The sequence below is a fragment of the Podarcis vaucheri genome, assembly GCF_965113315.1.
Source record: "Podarcis vaucheri genome assembly, chromosome: 3".
NCBI lineage: Eukaryota > Metazoa > Chordata > Lepidosauria > Squamata > Lacertidae > Podarcis > Podarcis vaucheri.
This window is the reverse complement of record NC_138761.1, coordinates 103,052,343-103,078,313: the sequence shown is the minus strand read 5'-3', so window position 1 is coordinate 103,078,313 and position 25,971 is coordinate 103,052,343. Positions and strand designations below refer to the sequence as shown.

The 25,971-nt window shown below is 41.3% G+C and overlaps 1 protein-coding gene across 2 annotated transcripts in view; it reads left to right on the top strand.

The window, feature by feature from the left end:
- The window catches only part of CSMD1 (CUB and Sushi multiple domains 1), a 997,036-nt gene that overhangs the window by 182,246 nt on the left and 788,819 nt on the right, over positions 1 to 25,971 (top strand). For both annotated transcript variants that reach the window (XM_082215381.1, XM_082215380.1), the window contains exon 2: positions 11,083 to 11,299. In XM_082215381.1, coding sequence (XP_082071507.1) covers positions 11,083 to 11,299 — 217 coding nt within the window. The remainder of the gene's footprint in view (positions 1 to 11,082; positions 11,300 to 25,971) is intronic.

The following is a 25,971-nucleotide window of genomic DNA, read 5'->3' as shown; positions in this document are numbered from 1 at the left end:
TCCTATTGTGAATACACTGTCACATTACTAAATTATAATGCCATGGACTTAAAAGCAGCTATGTTTGTTGGTGTTGCTGGGAAACAATAACAATTTGGTTTAAATGTTTAGAGGGCATGCTAAAGTTGTAAAATTTACACAGGGTGTAGTACTGAGGATTAATTTTACTTTATTTTTAACATGCAACCTTAGCTTTAAATACTTTGTTTCTAGGCTATGTACCTGTTCCCTTGGCACCCCTTATATGTAAGGGATTCAATCCCAACTTCATTACACTTAGAGTAGAAGACCCATTGAAATCAAGTCCAAGTGATTGCAATGGATCTACTCTAAGCATAATGGGAAGCTTGGATCTAACTCAAGGTTATTTGGATTCATAAAGCTGCTTTGGTGGCAAAAGGATCGTACTTTCATTCTTATATGGCCCAATGTTCGATGAGTGGTATCCAACATGGCAGCCTGTTTGCACTGTGGGCTCCTGCTCACATGAATCAGATTTTCTCTTTCTCTTCTTTTCCATTCAGTCCCTTGTGTGCTCTCTCTGGAGGGTTGAGGACCCCCCCAGAGCAAATTTTAGGGATACTGCAGGGGAAGAAGAGTCAAGGAAGTCTTGCACCCACTGGCATGACATGGGATTTAATCCTCTATCTTGTGGGATACTGACTCTGCTGACTCTGGGATACCTCTGCTGCTGGAGTTCCACTTTGCCTCTTGTGACCACATTGTTTCCTTTTTCTTCCTCTACAACCAGCCCTTTTCTCTTTCATCTCTTATTATATATGACAGCCTATTCTTGTAGCCTACTACTGCTTCTCTTTTCTTTTATTGGACAGGGAAGGAGTAGATAAGTTGTGCAGACCATCACTATTATTTGATTAGGGAGGAGGCATGTTGTGGCTATGTATGATATATCCAAACACTGTGAATTAGCTGTGCACTGTCCCCTTAGCCTTCAAAAACCAAGCAAGCATTGAGAAACCCCATCCCTCATTAAGAGTGTGAGTCCTATGCTTACAACCAGCTGTATTCCCTATTTAATAAACTTGTCAGTCACCAACACCTGTATGGAGGATGAATCGATAGTCCAGGCTCAAGAGACAATACAGTATTCACTTTTACTAATACACTGCTTCAGAAGCCAGCATATAAAAGGACACTGCAGAATAACTTGATACAACATAGGTAAAGGTAAAGGATCCCTGGACAGTTAAGTCCAATCAAAGGTGACTATGGGGTGCGGGGCTCATTTTGCTTCAGGCAAGAGAGCTGGCGTTTGTCCACAGACAGTTTTCCGGGCCATGTGGCCAGCATGACTAAACTGCTTCTGGAGCAACAGAACACTATGACAGAAACCAGAGCACATGGAAATGCCATTTACCTTTCTGCCATAGTGGTAATGTGCTGGTCCGGGGGGGGGGGTACCGTGTGGCGTGGTCTAAGTCCAGTCCTAGGTCGGGGGTAAGGAGGCTGTCCATCAGGGGCGAAGTGAGGTCCAAAACGAGGAGTCAGGTGTGGTCAGGAACTCAGGAGAACAGGTCAGGGTGCCGGCAGGAACAGGTTACCAACGATGTTGCTCCCACAACCTGGGACTAGGGCTGGCTGGCTTTTATCTGCCCCGAGGCATAGGGCGGCCCCGGTCCACAGGTGCCTCACCTCCCCTGGCCTGGAGGCGAGCACTCCTCCTGAGAGAACTTAGTTCCCTCTGCCTCTCTGCCCTGAGCCTCTGCAGCTCAGGAGAGGCTGGAGGGTTACTGGACCCAGAGGCAACCTCACCTTCCCCTGGAGCACCTGCAGGCAATGGGTCCTCAATCACCTCCGGAGCCAGAGCGGATTCAGCTGGTGTCTGCTCCTGAGGATCCGGCACAGGTGAGGGGCCTTCAGATTCAAGCCCCTGCCCCGGCTCAGCCGGCCCTGGAGGCGGGGACTCCTGTGCAGGCTGGTATTCCTCAGGTTCAGCCTCTGAATCAGATGCCCAGGCCATCACAGGTACCTAGTTATCTACTTGCACTAGTGTGCTTTCAAGCTGCTAGGTTGGCAGGAGCTGGGACAGAGCAACAGGAGCTCAGCACCGTTGTGCAGATTCGAAGCGCTGACCTTCCGATCGGCAAGCCCAAGACACTCAGTGGTTTAGACCACAGTGCCACGCTCATCCCATTGATACAACATATGGTATCTGAAGAAGTATTCTCACTGTATAATAGGGGAGCATTTCAGGCAGAGATCTTTGGTTTGATAACAGTGGTATTTGAATTACCCCCCCCCCAAAAAAAAAGTGTTCCTATTTTCACAGAATGTGTGCTACCCGATGCAAAATTCTCAGTGCAAGTCAGGGTGACATAGCATCCTTTACAATTAGCATGATGTCCATCTGAATGTAGGAATACTATTCATAAAGTTGACAATTACCGACATTTTTTATTATTAAAGCACATAAAAGAAGTGTAATGCTTTATTCAAACGGTTTGATGGTGTTGTGGTTGCTTAGCAACCAGAAGGCAGCATGATAGAGAAGAAGAAGGACTGAAGCAAATAAAGGGCTGCTTTTCAGTGAAACAGAATCACCATTTGTACAATATCAAAGTCATGATCATAGACTATTTCTTATTTTCAAACAAACATTTCTCCTGAAATCAAATCAGCATATGAGAGAGATCAATAGCTATTAGTCATCATATCTATATATTGCCAGTATCTGGTTTCTAGGGAATCACTGTTTGTAGGCTTCCCATGGATATTAGTTGGCCACTGTGAAAATTGAATGCTGTACCAAATGGATGACTTTGGTCTCATACCACAGGATATTTCTTATGTTCTTACCTGTTGTATACATCTAGGAGTATCTAAATTGTGCCTCTTTGCTAAGGTCCCTACAGTGTTCATTGATGTCACAAATCTATACCAAGACTAGAACTTTTATATCAAGCCTTCAAAGGTTCTTATCCAGAAGGTGTTACCAGATACTGGCGGTCCCCACAAAAACTATCCTTTATACTCAGGGATATATTCTGAAAATATAGGTTGGGATTCAGCTAATGAGTCCTGTTGTTGGAAGCCCCGCAGAAGAATTTCTGCTTGTGGTACATGTCTTCCAACCTTGTCTCCTCTGCCTCCATTCCTCAAAATTGGCTTGGGTGAGTAGGCACAACCTTCAGAGCAGCATTGGTGGGAAGTACGTGGGAGGGGAGAGGTGCATTGTTCTGCCTGGCAAGCCAAAATGCTTGTCCTGATGGAAAGATCACTTTAGTGCAACATCAAAATCCTCCCATAGGATTCTTAAATGGCTAAAGTATGCGGTGTCTTTCCTCCAGGCACCTGTGTTTTACTATGAGCTACACAGAACTTATGGCAAAAAATAAAAATAGTGACTATAGGGAAACACTTTCAATAAATGGTAGATATTCCAAGTGGGTTGAATGATTAATAAGTCTTAATTAATTAATTATACCTCGCCCATCTGGCTGGGTTTCCCCAGCCACTCTGGGCAGCTCCCAACAGAATATTAAAAACACAATAAAAGATCAAACATTAAAAACTTCCCTAAACAGGGCTGCTTTCAGATGTCTTATAAAAATCAGATAGTTGTTTCTTTCCTTGACATCTGATGGGAGGGTGTTTATTTTTTCAGAAAAAGTAAAGGCATAAATACGAAAAGGTCACAGAGCACAACATACGGTACACATGAAAACAAAAACGGAACATTTTTATATAAGTCAAGGCTGATGACCGCAGAATTAACAATCATATACAAAATGTGCATCATTTTTGGAATCATGTGGAAATGAAATTCTTGGGGGGGGGGGAGAGAGAGATCTATGTTGAACTGATAAATGCTGTGCTGAAGAATGATTATTTATCAATTGACATTTACCAATAAATAAATCTAATAGCGTTTGGCCATCAGACATGAATATTTGTGCACAGTCAATTTGTTGACCACAGCTAAATTTCTTCCTTTTATGTGCCACTGAACAGATTGGGTAGCCAGCTCTACAGTTAAGGCAGAATGACCCAGCTGCCTCATGCAGACTATTCAGGGCATCATGAAAGGATATAGAATTGTTAGCATTTATATCAGATTTTTCTCCCCGTATAAGAAGTATACCCTTAGAACCTGAGGGTTGAACATAGAAATAGTGCTCAAGTTTTTGATATTTTTAGAAACACCTAGGAAACATTTCCCTTCACCATTTGAATCCCAAAATATGCACCAGATGTGGTCTTCTTAGAGACAGGATAGAGTGCCATAGCCTACAGGGGAGACTATACATATTCAGGCTTATTAATTGCTTATCAGTTAGTCCTTCCTCAAGGCATATTGGCAGTTACAAAGAAACATCAGAATCACAGGTGGCTACTTGGAGGGGTAGATATTTATAACCTTTTCAAGACAGCAGTGACTAATTTCTTTACACAGGAGTCCACAGTACTGATCCCTGAGTTCCTAATCACTTAATAGGAACTTTGCACCAAATCTATGTCTCCCAATTTAAGTCACAATGACCTTTGTTATCTTATTGCAACTATTTTCCAGTGAAATCCTCAGTTGCAAATCAGCTTGGTTTGTACGCAAGTGGTTTTAATAAATAAACCATATACTGTCATATAGCCCTTACTGGTTGTCTGAACTGAAAAAGTGCAATTCTATTAGCATAGTGTTATTGTCACATACACCGCAAAGAACCAATAATAATTGCTGCTCTGTATAATAAATTTATAAAAAGTAATTTCGTTGTCCCCCGAAGGGGGCAATGACAATAAAGATATTATTATTATTATTAAATCATCTCACTTATAGGTCCTGAACTGGTGTGTGTATGCATATACATATGTGATCTGTCTGAAATGTGGAATTCCAGTAGTGAAGCATATTCAAACTCTCTGAACGCATCCCTGTCAAACCCTTGTTCATTATCTATGTATAGTCACTATATGAAGATGGACAGCAGAATCTTGCCTCCTCTTCCTGTCTGTGAAATATATGCATAAAATCCAAATAAAACCAACAGCAGACAGTAAACAATGCAAGGGCTTTGTTCAGTAAATAGTGGCTTGTTCAATAAACAGCCCTTTGAGTGAGCGGAACAACTTCTACTGAGCAATAGGACTTCCCGCCTCCCCCTGTGCACCCCCTAAGCCCATTCTGGGGGTTGTACCAACCTTCCAGAGCAGATTTTGGGGCAATGTGGGATGCACACATTGGGAAAAGAATGAGGAAACTTCATTTGTGCACGTGGATGCCATTCTGCTTGTACATGGTTTTTTAGTTGAATATAAAACGGTTCAATATCCTAGTTGATGGAAGCCTGAGCAAACAAACATGTTTTCAGCAAGATGTTTGGAAGAACCCTACTATAGCAAGAAGAATGAATGCCTCTGCAGGGAAGGACTGTTCCCATTCAGTCACTTAGCAACATATTGCAACATATTGTAAAATGAGGCATCACTAGCAAGACCTCATCTGATGATGATGATGAAGAAGAAGAGTTTGGACTTGATATCCTGCCTTTCACTCTCCTTAAGGAGTCTCAAAGCAGCTAACAATCTCCTTTCCCTTCCTCCCCAACAACAAACACTCTGTGAGGTGAGTGAGGCTGAGAGATTTCAGAGAAGTGTAACTAGCCCAAGGTACAGCTCCACCAGCAGCTGCATGTGGAGGAGTGGGGAAGTGAACCCAGTTCACCAGATTAGGAGTACACTGCTCTTAACCAGTACACTGTGCTGGCTCTTGATGGTCTTAATGTTCTGGGAAGGTTCTGAAAAAGAAAAGCTATAGCCTAGTCTTGAATTGGGGTGTATGGGGTGTTAGGCAAGGGACACGTTGTGTTCCTTCTCGGTTGGTCTGTCCACCCTGCACTCACTTCTCACCTGTGGCTCCTAGAACTGGCATCCAATGAAGCTGGGTGCTGGAGAATTCAAGGCAGACAAAAATAAGTATTTCTTCACCCAGCACATAGTTAAACTATGGAATTCACTCCCACAATAGGTAGCGTTGGCCACCACCTTGTGTAGCTTTAAAGGAGGATAAGACCAATTTGTGGAGGAATTATTAGACTCAATGGCTACTGGCCATCCTGGTTCTGTTTTATCTCATTTGTTGCTAGAAGTGTGCCTTTGAATACCAGTTGCTGGGAATTGCAGCTGTCAGATTGTAATTATGCTCAGGTTGATCTTGTGGGCTTCCCATAAAAATCTGGCAGGCCACTGTAAGAAGAGGATGCTGGGTCAGATAGGGTCAAGAGAACACTCGGGGCATGACTGGCTCCCATGAGTCTTCTCCCCTGTATTTGCATTCACTGTGCATGGAGACACCATGGAGCACTGCTTTAGAAGGCAGAGAATAAGAGAGCCGACTCTGCTGTGGCAATACTCTGTTCCTCATTATGCAACAAGAAGGAAGCATTCATATAATGTAGCTTGTTGCAGCTTCCTATTGCCAGCTGAGAGTTCTCGTCCCTTGCTTCGAGCTATGTTTAACAGGATATAAATACATTTTTAGGAACTACTTAATTATAAAAGGCATTACATTTAGGGGAAGAAATGTGGCAGTATCTGCATTATAATGGCTTGGTTTGAACAATTGGCAGATATGCTAGGAAATCCTTCTCTTTTTAAAGGCCTACTGAATTCCCACAGCTTTAATATCTATTCATTAGAGTTGCTGATTTAAATTTAGTAGAAAATGGTTGCTTATTAGTCCTTAGTTTTAACCTGCAAATCCTTTTTTTATTGAATCCTTTATGCTGAGATTTGGAAACTCCCACAAGCATTTGACAGCATTTCAGTAGAGGATTTAGACTTAGAGACCTATTCATAGGAAGTTTTAAAATAAAAATAAAAATTGTAGCCTGGAATAATTTTTTGTTTTGGGTATAACAGCAAGTATTGGGATTATATTTGTGCCTAAACTGCATGTGAGAGCCTAAGCATTGTGCACAAAACATCGCCCCCCTCCCAACTTTTCTCTGTGCAGACATTTTATTCATTACAAAACAGATTGATTTTTAAGCCTCAGTGTAATTCTAAGATTCGGCATATCTGTATTTGTGGGATTAATGAGCTCAGCAAGATGGATAGAAAAAATGTTTGTCGTAAATCAAGGCTACCTGGTAAGGGGTTGCCTGTTAATAAGCTGCCTGCCCTCATATGGTTCTACAGGGTATATACTATACAATCTCGGAGCAAAGCCCTGCTGAGCAAAGTCTTAGAATTCAGTCATGACTGGAAGTTTTAGAAAACGAGGCTTTTATTGACTGCCTAATTTAGGGGCCATGCACATACTGTAGTCCAGTATCAACACTTTCTGCTAAAAAGTCAATATCTTATACTTTGCATTGAAATATGGTGTCTGTGCCTTCATGTTCATAAAATGTATGCCTGAATAGTTGTTGTTGTTGTTTAGTCGTGTCCGATTCTTCATGACCCTATGGACCAGAGCATGCCAGGCACTCCTGTCTTCCACTGCCTCCTACAAACTCATGTTTGTAGCTTCAACAACACTATCCAACCATCTCGTCCTCTGTCATCCACTTCTCCTTGTGCCCTCCATCTGTCCCAACATCAGGGTCTTTTCCAGGGAGTCTTCTCTTCTCATGAGGTGGCCAAAGTATTGGAGCCTAAGCTTCGGGGTCTGTCCTTCCAGTGAGCACTCAGGGCTGATTTCCTTCAGAATGGACAGGTTTGATCTTCTTGCAGTCCATGGGACTCTCAAGAGTCTCCTCCAGCACCATAATTCAAAAGCATCAATTCTTCGGCAATCAGCCTTCTTGATGGTCCAGCTCTCACTTCCATACATCACTACTGGGAAAACCATAGCTTTAACTATACGGACCTTTGTTGGCAAGGTGATGTCTCTGCTTTTTAAGATGCTGTCTAGGTTTGTCATTGCTTTTCTCCCAAGAGCCTGAATAGTACTTTCATTCATTAAAATAGGTATCCTATTTTCCCCTGAAGAGCTAAGGGCAATGTGCATAAGAGAAAGGATGTCCCGCATTTCTTCTTCACAAAAAAATGTCATGATGTAGGTTAGAATGAGAGGGGCGTGTGCTTGGCTCAGGGTCACCCACCGAGAATCAACTTGCCTCAGAAAGAATTCAGACCCCCAGGTCTTCCTAGTCCAGCACTGAGTCCACTACAACACAACTGGCACAATGCAGCACTCCTGACTAAAGGCATGATCAAACATTTTAGCACCTAAACCGAAGCTTGAAGTTTGGTAATTAAGGTTTTACTGAAGTCCCAGCATGGGGTTTGGCTATTCCAGGAACAACGTACTCAGCATTAGCAATATTAATGTGATCACACCAAGCCACATTACTTATTCCCGCTGGCTGTTATTGCTTGAGAAGCTGTCGCACTAGAGAGACAGGGGAGAGAGATGTTCAAGATTTAATTTGTGCTGAAGCTCAGCCCCCAAATTTTCTCGGGCAGGGTCCAGCCTTGCAAATAAGTCAAATAAAATAGGGTTCTATAGGCTGTGTATGGAGTGTATGCACGCAAGTAGGAGTTGGGGCTGCTCTGATAGGCAGTGCGAAGCCTCCCTTCCCAGCTGAGGGTACTGTTAAATACCATGGTGATTTTTAAAAAATGCATAAAATTAACACTGAAAAACTTTTGCAATAACTGAACTTTGTAAACCTTTTGTGGCCTGGGCAGGCCTGGGCAAGCTGGGTCATACCCTTATATACCTGCTGGGATTGACAAGCCATTTGATCCTCACCTGAATCTCATACCTCTCCTGTAGCAGCCTCTGATTAGTTATCATTTAACTCTTGGGGAAAATAATTAGCATCACAAGTCATGTGCACAGAAGTTGCCAAACCAATTAACCAACTAGGATTACTGCTAATAGCACCAGTTTTTCTATTGGTATTGCTGGATAGTTTTGATGAACTACAAAAGCATTTTTAGTTTGCTTTCTGTTGCCACCCTGGAACTTTTCTTTATTAGTGTCACTTTGTTTTGTATGATTCCTTGCCAATGAAGGAAAACAACTTTTCTGCTCTTACTGTATATGTTGATAATATGATTTTGGTTACTGAGGACAAACAAGATTGTACAAAAACAAGATTGCGTGCAGGCCTGGCCAGGACATAGGCATCCTGACTGTGACAAAGGTGACCTGTGTGCTTGCTTGCTTGCTTGCTTAACAGCTGTTGGGAACTTCAAGGTCCCTGCTCTCCCGTCTTATGGTCTTTGTACTGGACCTGGAGACTCCAATAGAGAGCATTCTATGTCAAGAAGGAGGGCAAGTGGGTACTCTATCAAATGACATGGAGCAGGGCCTTTTCAGTGGTGGTGCCCATTGTATGCCTCACTCGTCCCAGACCAGGATTTACACCAGCGTAATAGAGTTGGCCAGGATGCCAGAAGGGATACAATTTATGAGCTTTCACCATTATCTGCACAGCAGGGGGTGTTAAGTCAACAGTGCAAAGGCTGAGCTGAAGCATTCCCTGCTGGTTACCTGCTTTCAGTGATAGGGGTCGCTGTTTGGTAGTACCCAATTGGTTAGCTGTCAGATTCTAGAGGTCCCTATCGGTGGCTCTTAGGTAATTCACAAAATACAGAGTCCATTCATAAAACACAGTGTTCATTCATAAAGCAGTAACATAAATCTCCATTGCTACATATTGGGTGTATATTTCAGCAGTTGAACGTACAGGTTTATGGCCATGCTGTAGTGTAGTGCTTATGCGACTGTGAATAAAAGGTGGCTGGGTTCATTGTCTCGGGGTTTGGGGGGGAAGAGGTGACAAAACTGATTTCCAATAAGTGCCCCCTTTATTTCCATAACAAGTTGTTGAGTCTGTACTCTGAATGGTGACACCAGGGACCAAGAAGGTGCAGGGTTTGTCAGTCCAACCCCTGCACAGTCTCATCAGGACTGACATTAAGGCAATTGGGCCTAATTGGGCCCCACGTGCTGCTCCTAAGGGGGTCCCTGCACCAGGGCAATCTAGATGGACTTTATTTATATCTGTAAGAATTTGCAGACTTTTGCTGTGAATTGGGGCCCTACAAAAAAAAATTCAAGTTGTGCCCCACTGCTTCAGACTGCGCCCCACTGGCTAGCCCTGAGTCTCATAGTTGCTGGGCCTGAGTTGCCCTGTCCTTGCATGAAGTCTTGGGTTTACAATTTTGGGACAGGGGAGACCGTGGCACTGGGGAGTGGGCAGGCTTCCTAGGCCCCCTAGATTTAGAGGCCCTAGGCTTCACCCTACTTAGCCTATACATAAATCCGGTACTGGGTCAAGGCGGCAGCCGCCCCTCTTTCACTGACACCGCTGCAACATCAACATCCCGAATGTGTAGTGTAGCATTTATTTACTTATTTATTTATTTAGCCACGCCCCTCCCCCCAGATTGGTCGGCCCAGATTGGTCGACCCAAGGAGTGACGCAGCCGGGGACTCCCTAATGGTGTGGGGGCTAGCCACACCCCCCGCACAGAGGGGAGAACTCGTGATGAGCCCGCAAAAATGAAATGGCTTTGGTGGGCAGGCGCTCGGGGGCTGCAAGAGATTGCTTTTTCAAAATTGCTGGGGGGGGGGCTGTTTGAAACTAGCCCGGGGGCTGCAAGTGGCCCCCGGGCTGGACTTTGGACATGCCTGTTCTAAATGTTCTTTCAAAGACTGAAGCACAACAATTGGATTTTGCACCATCATCCGCAAACATATTAACTTGATGTTCAACATTTGCTATTGTCACTCCCTTCACAGAGGCATCTGCACATAGTTGTATAGCTAAGATCTCCATCACCACTGCAGAAAGCAGGTTCTGAAGCTTTTTTTTTTTTAAAAAAAAAATACATTATCCTACGGTAACTCAAGGGTACAGGAGAAAAGGATAAATTAATCTGAAACTTATACTAAAGCAAAATATCTGTTAGATATCTCAAATAAACATGCTGTTAGATGGTTTGACACATGCCATGGAATGCTGAGTTTTCAATATTTCTTTTCATGTTTCCTATGATAATTAGAAATATATATATATTTAAAACTAGGTAAAAAGAAATATTAAAATTGGAAAGCACAGCTGTTCTCACTTTTTTATTCTCTCTCTCTCTCTCTTTGTTTTTCAGGTCAGAACTGTGGAGGGTTAGTACAGGGTCCAAATGGTACAATAGAAAGCCCAGGATTTCCTCATGGCTATCCAAATTATGCCAATTGCACATGGATCATTATCACAGGAGAACGTAACAGGATACAATTATCATTTCATACGTTTGCCCTTGAAGAAGATTTTGATATTTTGTCTGTTTATGATGGGCAACCACAGCAAGGAAACCTGAAAGTGAGGTAATGTTATTCATGGCTACACTTATACTGTTTATAAGACTTCTGTTTCGTGAACAATTAGTGGTTCGCAGCAATTAATAGCCACATGTGTTCTACTTTTCATAATGGCAAAGAGATGGATTGATGCTTGTTGAAAGTCAAATGATCTGTTTCTCCTGATTTTCAGCTATAACAATCACAGTTGCCATTATTTCTCTACATTTTCTCTTCTTCAGAAACGGTTGTCAAGTGCCGGGGGGAAAGCATTGTTAAGTTAATGTCTGACTACTCTTGCTTATATAGAAAAGCTTATTGTGTTTCAGAAACAAATTTGGTAATTTCAGTAACATGTAAAATGGGGACAATATAGCAGATAGCACATTCAGTTGCCTCATTGTTCAACTGCCCCCTCCAAAAGAAAAATATTGTAGAAGGGAAATAAAGGAGAGTGATGTACTGTATTTCTTGCAAAAAGACTTGGTGCATTGGTTTTGAGCTTGGTATGTGTTTTCAGTCCTACACTTCTCTCATTTCCCTGTATCCCAGATACAGGGCTATCCTTGCAATATGTAACCAAAGAGTGAGGACTGAGTGAGGATGTCTTATTACAGATGTATATGAATGCAGTATGATGCTGTGTTTCTGCAGACCTCTTTAAATAGCAATCCGCATAGCAACAGTCTCCATGGATGAAGCCTTTTGCATGCACTAGCTTACTGTGCAGATTGGGTGGTATTCTTCACGTCACCACTTGGTATGGAGAAAAGGGCTTGATTTACATGGGAAGACAGTACCCAGACTTCTGCCATTGTAATTGTATTAAATGTGAAGCCTTCTCCAGTTGGTGAACATACTGTGTCATTCCTGCATGCTTGCTTTGCATGAGTGGTTTTAAACACTTACTGTATATGTCCTAACTTTGCTGCTCCAATGCTGGGTTGGCCAGTCTCCTATTTTGACCATTTATATTGTGGCCATTACTTCCCACCATACCTGGTACTTCCTGAAAAGCCAACAAAAATAGCCTACATCCAGGCTGCTTCAAATACCACTTTTGGTCCATTTGGATTCTCTTGCTAGCTGGGATTAGTCTGGTATATCCACCAACCAGGGCCTTAGTTTCAGTCCACATAGTTACGTTTATTCTGAAAAGGTGCTGGCTTTTTCTTCTTGTTGTTGTTTGAATCATTTCAAAGACAAGCATCTTTTCAATGCTACTTTTCCTGTTTTGCTGTTGCTGACTTTAGGTCTTTTGGCATTAATGTTTAACGCTTTATGCTTTACAAATTTTGTGTGCATTTTCAAATGATTATCCACAGTGTGGTCACCTTGCTTGCTGCAAAATGTACTAAAAGCATGGCGAAGAAATCCTCATTCATTTTAACACTTAGGCTGTATTTCAGAATCTGAATTCAGTACTTCCAATATGTACACAGGGACCTGAATGTATTCTTAAAGTTCTGGACAGACACCGGCCTATATTGTCTGTAGTGGTGTAGTGAGGTTTCATGTACACTATGGAAATGAATGCAGAGAGCATTCATGTGCACTGAACAGAAGTTTGCAAAAGTTCTGTGAAGTTTCTTTTTATTGTGTGTCAGGTATTTCCCACTGAAAAGATGTTTCTGAGCCAGGGATTTCTTGTAACACATTTGATGTATTGTGCAGCTTTGTTTTCATCTATAATGAACCCACACCCACATCAAGCTCTGGAGAAATGGTCTTAGAAGCCCATCTGTAACTACTAGAAAGTATAGAACTTGTTCTTACTGCTAATGTGCAACAGGGAATTGGATTATTTTATTTATTTATTTTGCGCTAAATAAGCATATTGATGGGGGGAGTTTCTAACATTTTTATTCTTGTGCACATTTATAAAGGGGAAGTAATAAATTGGTCAGCTACAGGTAAGGATATTTAAATAGTCATAATGCCGCAAGGCTATATATGGCTTTCAAAAGTATGAAAGTGAATTAAACATTCCATATTTATATTGTATTGTATTGTATTGTATTGTATTGTATTGTATTGTATTGTATTGTATTGCATTGCATTATTGTGTGTGTGTGTGTGTGTGTGTGTGTGTGTGTGTGTGTGAAGAAACAATAGCAGCATCACCATAAGACTAGCAACACAGAAAAAAACAAAGGTTAGCATGCGCCCCCTCCAGTTGAAGAAAGTTCTCTTCCTCCCAAGGCCTCTATTTGCAAATGAAAGTCTGTGTCTTTTGGCCTGTTCATGGCTAATTAAAGGATGCAGCTAGAGAGTATGTGCTCAACAAAGATGCAAAACTTGATAATGCTGCAATATTAACACTCCAGAAGGTGGCAGCAACAAGTCTGAGTACATTGCAAATAATTCATCCTACCAAAGGCAGCAGCAAAAAAGGGCTAAGTTAGGAGCAGAATGAAGTTAAATGGCTCATCTGGCTTCAGCCAGTGATGGGATGAAGCACACTGCCTCCCACATGTGACTTACCTGGATCCTGGTTGGCTGCAAAATCACCCCAGCCAAAACTGTATGGGTTAAGTGGAAGGGATTGGACAAATAGTCGCTTCTGCCCTGCCACTTTGGCCCTTAAATTTTGGTGTTCTCTCAAAAAAATCAGTTTAAATATTCAAACACACAAATGCAGACTGCTGCTTACATCTTGCAGTGATGTAACAGAACTGCTTGCCATGGAATCTTCTTTTTTAAAAGAAGTGATATGTAGGTCATTATTTAAGAGCACAGTGCAAACATATGATGATTTGTGACTCAGTGGTGTCTACAGCGGCATTCACTCTAATGAGGAAAAATGCGGATAATGAGTGCTATCACTAAAATAGCAAGTTCTAATTAAACAAGAACAAAAAAGCTCTAAGGATAAGCTGTTCACATTTTACACTTTGAGCAGTTTTATTTTAGATATACAATTAACGACACTCATGGCAGTGCTGGAATATAAATATAATACAGAAGTCAGGAATGGTAAAATAAATTAGTAATTCGCTGAAAATATACTGCTCGTTGCATAATATGTGTTATGCATGCACACAGTACATGAAAGATCAGGTGACTTAAAGCAAGAACCTTCTCAGTTTGGCTTTCTGCACAGTCCCCAGGCCACAACCCAATTAGGCTGTGCACTCTTCTTGAGTGCTTTTGAATGGAACTTGAAGTGTCATAATGCTTCTTGTTTACCTTAAGGGAGGATGGCAGTGTGTGTATTTTGTCTTGCCGTATGCAAGGTGGTTCTTTTAAAATGAGATTCAGAAGTAATACAAAACACAAGTGAGTGAGAAGATGAAAGATTTTATTCTAAAAAGCAAGCAATATACACATACCAAGCAAGCACCTCAATCTGCCACTTGGAAGCCCTCAAGAAGTGGTGAAGTGACTCCCCCAGTCACCAATGCATCAGGGATGCGGGTGGTGCTGTGAGTTAAACCACAGAGCCTAGGACTTGCCGATCAGAAGGTCAGCGGTTCGAATCCCCGCGATGGGATGAGCGGCCATTGCTCGGTCCCTGCTCCTGCCAACCTAGCAGTTCGAAAGTATGTCAAAGTGCAAGTAGATACATAGGTACCGCTCCAGCGGGAAGGTAAACGGCATTTCCGTGTACTGCTCTGGTTTGCCAGAAGCGGCTTAGTCATGCTGGCCACATGACCTGGAAGCTGTATGCTGGCTCCCTCGGCCAATAAAGCAAGATGAGTGCCGCAACCCAAAAGTCGGCCATGACTGGACCCAATGGTCAGGGGTCCCTTTACCTTTACCAATGCATCACTTTCTCCAAACAATGTTCAACATCAAATAAGGTTCTCATCACTAACTCTTCCTCCTAACTGATTAGCACATTAAAGGCTGTTCTCATGCCATCAAAGAACCTAACAAGAGATAAGGAGAAGAAGGACGGAAAAGAGGCAGGAAGAGGGCAACTGAGTCAGATCACTAACTCCTTGAAATATAATTTTATCTTCCAGATAGATTGCCCATACATGTTTGTGTAGGTAGGTAGGTAGGTAGGTAGGTAGGTAGAAACCACTGACTTTGGCATGGCATGAATGCAGAAGTCGCATTTGTTGTTCGTCCCAGTTTTGCCTCTGGCTGCACCTACTTTTTGCATCTGGCTCTGCCCTGGAGGAATGTGGCCCCTGAGCTGGAAAAAAAAAAGTTTTCTCACCCCTGAATTTAAAACAGTGGTCCTTTGCTGAAAAACAGTAGCTCAAAAGTACTGTGCTATATCTGTTCAACATGAAAACACCTGCCAAAACCCAAACAGACCTGTGGAAAAGTAATCAAATACACACGAGAATTGGATCCATTTCAACTACCAGAAAAGGCCAAGGTATTAATAAATTTAATCCGCCAGTAAAAACCTACAAACTGTTGTATCGGTGGCAGATATCATCTATTAAAACAGATGCTTAAAATGCTTTTACAGCTGACGTGGCATTTAAGACCCATGGCAACATTTAACTGACCATCAGCGGGGTGGGGGTGGGGGTGGGGAATTGGAAATGTCACTTTCTCATGTTTGTCCACCTCCGCAGATGCAATTTTTCAATTGCTTGTTTTTATAAAAACTGAGTGCAGGTGCCACAGCCTACTTTGAAGCCATACTACATGAGAAGTGGAATAAACACGAAAATGAAAAGTCAACAAACTAGCACCATGGAAGCATAAAGAGTTGTGAGCCAAGCATTGTGAGCCATGTTTTTTCTAGTACAGAAATCAGGGATTTATCTCTATTCTAGCAGTGTGGGAGACGAAAACCCATAAATGGGCAGAGCAAACAGAACCCAAATCACCCTCAGCCTATTTAAATGGACAGCTCCCCAGAATGAGCTATTTGTCAAACTCTGAAAATTTGGTGTGAGTGGTGAATATTTTAGTGGGTGTTAAACCAAAAATGTTGGACTTGTCCAGGACAAAAAAAATGGTTTAAAGATTAAGGCTACTGGATTCATGATGCTTTGAGGCTATTACTGTCTGTCTGTGTAATTCAGGCATAGGCAAACTCAGCCCTCCAGATGTTTTGGGACTACAACTCCCATCATCCCTAGCTAACAGAACCAGTGGTCAGGGATGATGGGAGTTGTAGTCCCAAAACATCTGGAGGGCCGAGTTTTCCTATGCCTGTTGTAATTATTTCTGTGTTCCTGTAATACTCAGTTTATATGTGTGTTATTACAAGGGCAATACATGGATTATAAAAAGGGCACCCCCCAAGTCTCTAAATTTGTATTTTCCAAAGGAAGCTTAGCCAAAAAATATTACTTGAATTTCTACCACTAGGAAAGGATGGAGGCACAGAAAACTACTGTATATGTGCATTTACAATCCAGAAAAATCATATTTCCAGGAAAGGTGGGCATCAGCCTTACTCATTTTTAAATAATTTCTTTTTATTATTATTCTCTGCTCCAAAGACTGGTATCTATGTCTTTAAAATATTTCCATAACAACCACAGGATAAGTCTTTAGTAGTGTGTTCACTTAACATATCACCAAAAGAGATAAATTGCATTACCAAGACAAAGAAAAATAATGTCCAGGCTGACAACAAAGATGCTGCTGTAGCTATTTGCAGCTGCAGGGATGGGGGGGAATTCTGAGATACATTTGGAGAATTTCTTTTCCCTTGTAAAAATTTGGTGAAATACCGCCCCCCATGCTGTTTCTTTGACCACAAATAGGGTGCAGAATTTCAAGAGGCCATTTGCACACAGCTCTATCTTAAACAGCATGTATTCCCCACTCTAATTACATAAGCCTTCTGTAAGTCAAATATTTCTTCCCTCACTTTCTTTCACAGTTCAGGTTAAAGCTTACACTGTGTAGAAATGTAAAATTAATTCAGCATACTATTTAGCAATGAATCGTCCCTGTGTTCAGTTACACAATCAGCTTGTCTCACAGACGTATTAAGTCTTTTGCCAGGTGAGCTTCTTTTATAATTTAAATAGCATAATAAATAACCTTCTCCTTGCTACTTTGGGATTGAGCTGCCATAACACATGTTGTTAATCCTCTGTGTAGTTGTACCATTTACCAGAAGATCTTCTTTTTGTTTAGGATGGCAATACACCTTTCAGGGTGATGCTTTCTTAAATAAGCATGTTTTCCCCACCCATGTTTTCCCCTTACTCCTAGTAAGATAAAGAAAATATATAATACATTTTTTCATTCATTTATTCTGTTCCTACTCCAGTTCCTACTATTTGTAGGAGGCTTCAAAGGTGAAGGGTTGGAGATATTTTATATATATATATATATATATATATATATATATGCAGGTTTTGGTGTCTTCGGGTGTCTTCCCGTGTAAGAGTCGGGGTGTCTGTGCGACGTTTCGACGAGGTCTCACTCGTCATCTTCAGGCTGGTGCTTTCGGCTTCTTGTTACTGGAACAGAGCAGAATCTGGTGTTTGAGTTCCTATAAATACTGTTGAGGGGTGTGGTATATATTTGCTTTCGTATATATATTTGCTTTCGTATATATATTTGCTTTCGTATATATTTGCTTTCGTATATATATATATTTCGTATATATATTTGCTTTCGTAGATTTTCACGGGTACAGGAATGCAGGTTTTGGTGTCTTCGGGTGTCTTCCCGTGTAAGAGTCGGGGTGTCTGTGCGACGTTTCAACGAGGTCTCACTCGTCATCTTCAGGCTGGTGCTTTCGGCTTCTTGTTCCAGTAACGTCGTCGAAACGTCGCACAGACACCCCGACTCTTACACGGGAAGACACCCGAAGACACCAAAAGCTCTGTTCCAGTAACAAGAAGCCGAAAGCACCAGCCTGAAGATGACGAGTGAGACCTCGTCGAAACGTCGCACAGACACCCCGACTCTTACACGGGAAGACACCCGAAGACACCAAAACCTGCATATATATATATATATATATATATATATATATATATATATATATATATAATTAATCATGTGCTTTTCTAAAAGACCTTTTATATATGCAAGACACCTTGTTTTCCCCTTATATTTGCAATTTAATTTGACTTGAGTGACAACTGGAGATAATGGTAAAGGATGGATGCTTACACACCAAGGGCCAGAGGAGAAATCTATTTTAAATTGATTTCTATACGAAATGTGGCATTTTGGCCACTGGTGAGCATGGCTCACATTGGACTGCCTCTTACACTGAGCTTCTAATTATGTCTGAGCTACACATTCATTGTCGTGTTTTACTTTCTTAAAGAGTGCCCAATTGGTTATATGAATAAAATATATACATAAAAATGCTCGTGTTATATCTGTAATAGAAAAAGGGTGTCAAGCCCCACACTCTACTATATTTTTATAAGTATTAGCATATAACATTTTCTATACCAGTAATCTGCATTGTTGTATGTATCTGTTTATGTTCTGTTTTAGGAAACGTGGAGCGTTCATATATTTTATGAAAATATACACGTTTTTATATGCATATGCTCATATTTTTAGTGGAACTAAAATAGCTCACCACTTGTCAAGATCAAGGAATGAGATGGGAATTGGGGGAGGGAAAACACTGTGTGTATAAACTTGACACCAATACTTTGAGAAAATTCAATTCCTATAAATAGTGTAAGATGACATTCTAACAAAAGTGAAGCAGAGGTTGCCTGGTGGTCTGAATCAACTGTGCTATGTGACTTTACTGCAGCACAATACAAGAAAATGAGGTATGAGGGAGAATGGCTGTTGGCCTTAGTAATTTGGCCTGCAGTAAAAAAGGTATTATAGAAAACCAAAGTTTAGAAAAAGGTGCAGGGAAGAATCAAGCTTAATTCACTACAACCTGTAGAATGTCAGGCTTCAGGGAATCAGATCCCTCCCCTGGTGGCAGTAATTAAGCAGATCAAATGAAAGGAGCATTCTTACCAGATAAATTGTTTAATAATCACAGTGAAAGACAAAGGAATGCAAATCACTCGTTACCTTCGGGTAACGAAACTTTCAGGTTGTGAACGTGGCAAACCTGCAAGTGTATACTTCCAGGTTTCACCGCATGTGCATGCACAGAAGCGGTGCCTCACGTTGCAGACTTTTTTGGGTACTTAATGACCCCTGGAACGAATTAAGTTTGTATCCCGAGGGTCCAGTGTATACGTCACTCCTGTATCGGGTAATCTGAGCTTGTTGCCATTGCGCTTTCTGTTCTGTCACTTTCCAAGCCCGTCTATTCTTAGGCAAAGGTGAGGATCAGGAATGCTATCCAAAGACACTGAATCTGCCAGCTTTCTCCCTCCTGGTGTATGCTCTTCCAGCTCTTCCTCGCCCAGTATTTCCCAGCTTTCCCCCTCTTGACTATGCCCTTCTGCAAACCACTGTTCTAAATCAATATTGTCCTCCTACCCCTGGGAAGGTTCAGAAAAAGGGGGGCGGGGGCTCCCACCATTTTTCCTCAGTCCAGTCCTTGACATAGAAGTACAACATGGGGTCAAAAATGTTCACTGTTACAGTGCACAATGAAAGTCAAGCCATCAGAAATACATCTGAAGCCTAACCATGCCAGAGACCGTGATGCAACCATGTATTCTCATACACATATTCAACCCAATTGCTACCTAAAACATATTAAATGAGAGTTCACAGCTGCCTGTCAAAAACTAGTTGTAGGCTGCCTTCACTCAGTGCTTGAGCACAATTAGATTTAGCCCAGGCTGAAAGGCTAGAGATCATCATGGACTAAGCTTTCCCAACAATTCAGGAATGTTCATGAGGACCGGTTCCTCATCTGTCCCCAAACTATTAATTCTTCTTTTAATCTGGCGATCCCTCATAGTCAAGTAAGATTGTCTTCCATGAAAATAGTCTTAATAATGAGTCTGTAAGTGACTTTGGACGTCAGTTCTGGATATCCACACGTCCTTCCACAGTGGGGACATAGATTTCCAGGTGGGGGTTGACCATGGTGAAGGTTTGCCAGACGTGCCTTCCTCTTAGCTCTTTTCTCCTTTTCTCCCTGAGTTTGTACTTCTTCAAGGTCCACAACACCTTTGGTAAAGGCTGTTCTCCAATTGGAGCACTCATAGGCCAGTGTTTCCCAATTATCAATGTTTATACTACATTTTTTAGATTTGCTTAAAGAACATCTTTAAACCTCTGTTGTTGTCCACCGGTATTTCACTTTCCATTCTTAAGTTAGGAATGGAATAGTTGTTTGGAAGACGATAATCATTTATAAGTGTTTCGCAAGGGTACAATAAAGTTAGTAGTACAATGGCTTTGTAAACAACCGTTTTGGTTTCCGTGTGGATGTCCTGGTCTTCAAACATTCAGTGATTCAATTGGGAGAAAGCTGTGCTCACAGAGCTCAGGCAATGCTGGATTTTGGCATCAAAGTTGCCCCTTGTGGAAAGATAACTGCCCAGGTAGGAAAAGTGGTCAACATTTCCCAACGTTATACCATTAAGTTTTTTTTTTCCTATTGCTGAAGTTATGGTAACCTCACTCTTTACTTTCAGCCTACTCAGATTAAAGAGTTTATCGATTTCGATTTCTACCCCAAGGGGCAATTGTTGCTAGGAATATTGTATCAAATACAGAAACCTGTGCTTTCATTTATATATTACTGAATTTAAAAGTTGATTGCCTTTAACTAAGTTGATGTTAACAGATATCATAGAATCCCTACTTCTTTTTTATCAGATAAAGTTAATAGGTGTTTTGTTTTGAGTGTTGGCCTCGGCACTATCAAGATGAGGCTTCAATAGTACCCTGGACAGCTCCATGCAGAACTCAGACTGTTTGAGCAAGAATGCTTCAGCAGCTGTCACCCTTAGACTGAGCCTTAAAGGTGAGATGCAGCCCAATCTCAGTAGCTAGCTGCACCTCCCATAAGAGGAGGCGGCTCATTTAAAAGGGCCCAGGTTGCTTTAGTGATAGTTGTCCCCAACAGAGCAAGGGACACTGTGGTTCCAATAGGGCTTCTGAGCTAGATTTCCGAATTCTAGAAGCAAGTTCCTCCCGTGGAAGTGTGTATGATTTAGTATGTAAATTCCAAATCCCTTGAAAAAGGAGGCCTCAACCCCAGGGCCAGGACAATAAGAAGGAATTTCCAAAATGTATCTTTGCATATCTGGAGGTATGCAGAGCTATTGCTGATATGGGGCTTGTGTGTGTGTGTGTGTGTGTGTGTGTGTGTGTAGGTTTCCCTACCCAACGGCAACAGACCAACATGTTCAGAAAATGCATATATGCATTTGGCACATCTACTGAAATAAGACAGACAACACATTGTACATATATGACAATTCAGTTCAGGGTTACAGCTGACCTGAAATCTGCATCAGCATCACTTTCACATGGCATCCCACCTGAATAACTAATTTGACTTAAATTGTTCAGTCTTTGGTAATGATCCATCTATACATGTAGCCTTACTAGCTATTCAATAATGATTGGTTAGAAAGAAACTAAAAGACCTGGGACACTGGAAGCACAGAGATGCTGGCTGCAATTAAGGTCCAAAATGTGTCTTCCAGATACCCTTACCTTGCTGTTTCATATGCTTGCTGACTCTGGTAGACATGCTAATTGTAATGAATCTCACAAGCATTTTGTTTTTAACAAATGAAGGTCAATTATATATTTACTGTCAAAACAATGGAAGAATAGCCATTCTAAAGGAGGCTAATAATACTTTGCACTTTCTGTCTTTGAAACAAAATATGTGTATAGAACGCACATTTTCTTCAGGCAGCGTTTTAAAGGAATTTTCATATCCTTCAGCAACCAAATTACTAAGATCTGTTTGGATAGAGAAAGGGGTCACATTCCTTAAAATTAGATAAGTGTTTTAGTTAGATGCATGATTTAAAGCTTATTCAGCCATCTGTTGATAGCTTGGTCATCTACATCCAATGTGTTGCACTGGCATTCATCCAATTCTCAGTGAAAAACGCCTCAGAAAATGTCACTGATTGGCAGGATTATCTGACAGGCTGGGGACCATGAGAATACAGATGAATGTCATTTAGGCAAAAATTACCTTCAATCATTTGGACTACTGTGGAATAACAGGGATGCAGTGTGGAACTTCAATTGGTTTTACCTTTAGTGTAGATAAGCAGCAAGTTACTGTTATCATGTTGTCTGCCCACATATATCCGATGCAATTATTATTAAGCATCCCTTATTTTTAAACATTTGATGTGACATAATGATAAAAGGTAAAAAAAAAAAAATTAGCAGTGCTCATCCACAGTACTAAGATTGGTTTATAGAGCCAATTTTTTCCTTTGCAGAATATTATATCACAGTCAGCTGTTGTTTGAAATAAACATATGTTGCCACATCACAGTAATAATGATGGAAACATAGAGAACAGCCTTATACTTATTAATTTAATTTGTTCACCAAGTTCAGGGTTGCCAACACTGATTGGCCACAGCTCTTCAATATTTCAGATGGGGGACTTTTTTAGCCCTATCTGGAAGTGGAAAGGATTCAACCTGGGACATTCTTCATGGAAATCATATGCTCCAACACTTAGCTTCCACAAAATAGTTTCCTCACTAGATAGGTCTATGAAAACACTCCCCCATCTGCTACCATCTGAGATAAAAGTTACAGTGATGAATCAAAACCATACAGAGTTTATGGACCTGGATGTCCACAAGATGATAAAGCTCAGACTAGATATGTACTCAGTACAGACCAGATCTACAAGGCTAGGCTGAGTTGAAATGAAACATTCAGCTGGGTAACATTATTAAACTCCACAGTTCTCTTTAAATGTTCCAGATCTGGATGACAGCCACCTGCCCCAATTCACACACTATTCCCATAATATTCCAGCTCATGAAAGGTGACTGACCAAAGTGGCAAACATTTGCTTAAGTGACAAATATTTGCTTAAGTATTTTGGGGGTGTTTATCTGGAAAATATCAAAATAACATTGTTGGATTTAGAAACTCTGATAAGTGACTGGGGAATGGCTGTGTTTTCTTCTTCTTACACATAGATTTTGAATTTTGGTAAAGCACAAACAAACCCAAAACATATCTTAGATAAAGTGCTATTGGTTGTGCACATATATACGTATTTCAGTCTTAATGTGAGCAGCCATAAACCAGGGAAGATATTTGTTTTCTGATATGCATATTTGGATCACACTCTACACATCTGTAACCTATCTCAGATAATATCATATGATCTTTTTTGCACTCAACTATGATTCAGTGTGTGAATCAGTTTTTAAAAGGAAGAGATGCTCTCTATATCTTTCGTGCGTATCAAAGGTGAATTTGTTGTCTTCTTCCTAAATCTAGCTCTCCTATAGAAACACACAACTATTTTAAAATTCTCTTAGATTTTCACTTCTGTTCTATTTGCAGTAGATAGTGTGAACAATGTCACCAAAAAGAAGAAAATAGCAGATGGCAACTTTAGTATATAGTTGTCAGAGCAGTGCTTTCTAGGCTCCTTAAAAGAACCCAAAACCTTTAATATGCACACATCCTTTTGTAGGCTTTAGAAATGCATAAATCTGAGCAGGGCAGCCTGTTGCTCTACGTATGTCATTGGACCCCAATTCCTCTCTCTCCCCTGACCATTAGTCATGTTGGCTAGGGTGGATGGGTGTTGTAGTCTGGCATAAAGGAATATTGTTATACAGTGGTACCACGGGTTAAGTACAGTGGTACCTCGGGTTAAGAACTTAATTCATTCTGGAGGTCTGTTCTTAACCTGAAACTGTCTTAATTCGTTCCGGAGGTCTGTTCTTAACCTGAAACTGTTCTTAACCTGAAGCACCACTTTAGCTAATGGGGCCTCCAGCTGCCACTACGCTGCTGGAGCACGATTTCTGTTCTCATCCTGAAGCAAAGTTCTTAACCCGAGGTACTATGTCTGGGTTGGCGGACATAGTGTATGTAACCTGAGGTACCACTGTACCAGACGTATCAGTATAAATTGCATTTAGGGATTCAGTCTGCCTTGGTTACACTTCCCTTTAAGATATAGATTTTCAGCTTGGGGGGTGCTACTTGACTTAGAGCTGCTTCTGTATGATCGATTAGGAAAGATGACAGACTGCTCCATAACAGTTAGTACACCAGCTATGTGCTTTCCTGGAGAAGACAGAATAGACTGAAATCATCTGTGCTTGATAACGTCCAGATTAGACAACTATAATGTGCTCTGCACAGGCTGCCTTCAACATCTTTATTTGATCAAAAATGCTGTTGCTGGAGTTTTGACTGCTGATAACATAACAACTCTGACATTGTATCATACCCATTCTTTTCCTAGTCCCAAATCCATGTGTTGGCCCTGAGGCCTTAAAGCCCTAACAGAGGCTGAGACAACCTTCACCCACATTCCTTCCTAAATACTCTTGTTTATTATATGAAGTCTTTCTCCATGTCCCTGTGCTTGTTGAGATTCTTATGCAGCCCCCCCCCCCCCGCTGTTCTTATCACTGTAAGTTTTTAGCACTCCCTGATGAAAACATGGCAATTTCAGTGGGGTGTGTGGTGGTGAATAGATTAGGTTTAACAGAAAGACATGGAGCTCCTATATAAGTAAAGGAGTGTATTGGTTTGTTTGTTTTTTACAACCTTTCTCTCCTAAGCATTTCTAGCCAGTTTTCATTGCAGACCTTTGCAGGTGGAACTTGATCCCTGGTTACCTAAAAGTGTTCCTTGATATTTCTCATCAAAGTCCAGTAGTTTTGTTTGTTTTGTAAAACTTTTGACTTAATCCCTTAGGGAGAAATCTGAACTCCTGGAAGGAAGCAGCAAGGTTTCAGACTAGTGTAGAGAGAGGGAAAGGTGGTGCTAGGAAAACCCTTTTTCTTCACTGCACCAGCTCAAGGCTGGCACAGCAGACGGGTCCATTCTCAATAGCTAGGCCCTGTTTCAGGGGCGTGCATCAACTATCGCTGGTGGAGGTTTTACCTCCATCTAACCGTGGTTCTGCCAGGTGTCCTGTGATGGGCAGAACCTTCCACTAGTAGACATCGCCACCTCATCAAAAGCTTCTCCAGTGCAGCAGATTGAGAATTTGGAATGCCTTGCACCTCTTCAACCAAAACACAGCAATTTTGTGCAAACTTACCTGAAAGTGATTTACTTCTATGTTGTTAGAACATGCTGCTCTATTTGCTCACTTTCTCATGAACCTCATCTCTCCCTTCTCTTACCCCTCCCCTCCCGCCAGTCAAAATCTGTAAGTTCCCTGAGGTGGGAACCTGCATTTTCCATGTTCAACATATGTACGTATCAAAAATGCAGTAAAATATCCATAAAGTAGTAGTAGTAATATTGATGAATGGGAACACCTGCAGGCCAAGGTATGCATTTACAGATGGAACCTCTCCCCGTCGTAGATCCAATTTGACTTATAAAACACTGAAATATTTCTGAATGCTTATTACCATGCAACTGTGGGCATGTTTACTCAGATACAAGCTATACGGTGTTCAAGGAAGCTTATTCCCTGTTAAATCTGCATAGGATTGTAGCATATAAAGTAAGCATAAACTGAACTGAGTAAGCAAATGCACCCCACTGAGGCATCAAACCTGTGTACGCAGACATATTCATATCATCTAATTGGTACCATTTTCTTTTTCACGAAGCAAAGAATTAAGCCCATCAGCCTGTCACAAAGAATTTTGCTTTTCAGCACATTGACTCAAAAGACCTAAGATATATAAATGAGCAAATCCCCACTTAGTGTGATTATTTTCAGA